The sequence below is a fragment of the Zootoca vivipara genome, chromosome 13 (assembly GCF_963506605.1).
Source record: "Zootoca vivipara chromosome 13, rZooViv1.1, whole genome shotgun sequence".
Classification (NCBI taxonomy): Eukaryota; Metazoa; Chordata; class Lepidosauria; order Squamata; family Lacertidae; genus Zootoca; species Zootoca vivipara.
In genome coordinates this window covers 42,138,824-42,139,446 of record NC_083288.1, presented here as the reverse complement: position 1 = coordinate 42,139,446, position 623 = coordinate 42,138,824, and the positions used below count along the sequence as shown (strand labels likewise).

At 35.8% G+C, this 623-nt stretch overlaps 1 protein-coding gene across 1 annotated transcript in view; it reads right to left on the bottom strand.

Moving 5' to 3' along the window:
* Positions 1-555: 555 nt before the first annotated feature.
* Positions 556-623, bottom strand: part of LOC132592972 (vomeronasal type-2 receptor 26-like) — an 894-nt gene continuing 826 nt past the window's right edge. The window contains exon 1 of the mRNA XM_060281281.1: positions 556-623. This exon is cut by the window's right edge and continues 826 nt beyond it. Within this exon, the coding sequence (XP_060137264.1) occupies positions 556-623 (68 nt within the window).

Genomic DNA, 623 nt, shown 5'->3' with positions numbered 1-623 from the left:
ATGGGAAACCGTGATTCGCTAGATGAATTTTTCGTAAAACGAATTCGTCTAGCGAGCCAACCTCCACTAGAAAAATCCTTTCTTTAAGCGAAAATTTTGTCTTACGGGGCGTTTGTTAAGCAAGGCACCACTGTAATCAGGATAAATCTGACTGTTAGCAGTATAGAACAATAAACCATGAATGAATACTCGAATATTCCATGGCCTGCAATAGTACAGTTTCATAGATCCTATCATACTGAAAGCTGTGAGACAAATTTTATCATTGAGAATTAAGGCCGGATACAGATTTACTGGCATGTATATTTTGACAAGAATAGCTCTCAGTCTTCTTGTCAGTACATGCTACAAGAGAATAATGTATGTGTAAAGGTATGACCGAGTTCTTCCAAGGAAATAAGCCACTTTTACAAAGGAATTTTCAACCATGGAAATTTGGACCCCAGAAAAAATTATATAAGGCATCAGCTGAACTTATATTTCAAAATATTCTACTGTAAACATAGGGGAAGAACCCAAAATACAGAAAATGACAGGTTTCTCATTTCTTTAATTTCACTTCCTTATTAGCTGTTCTCTATTGTTCAGCTCAGGCCTCAAAATGATTATATAACATTTTGGGG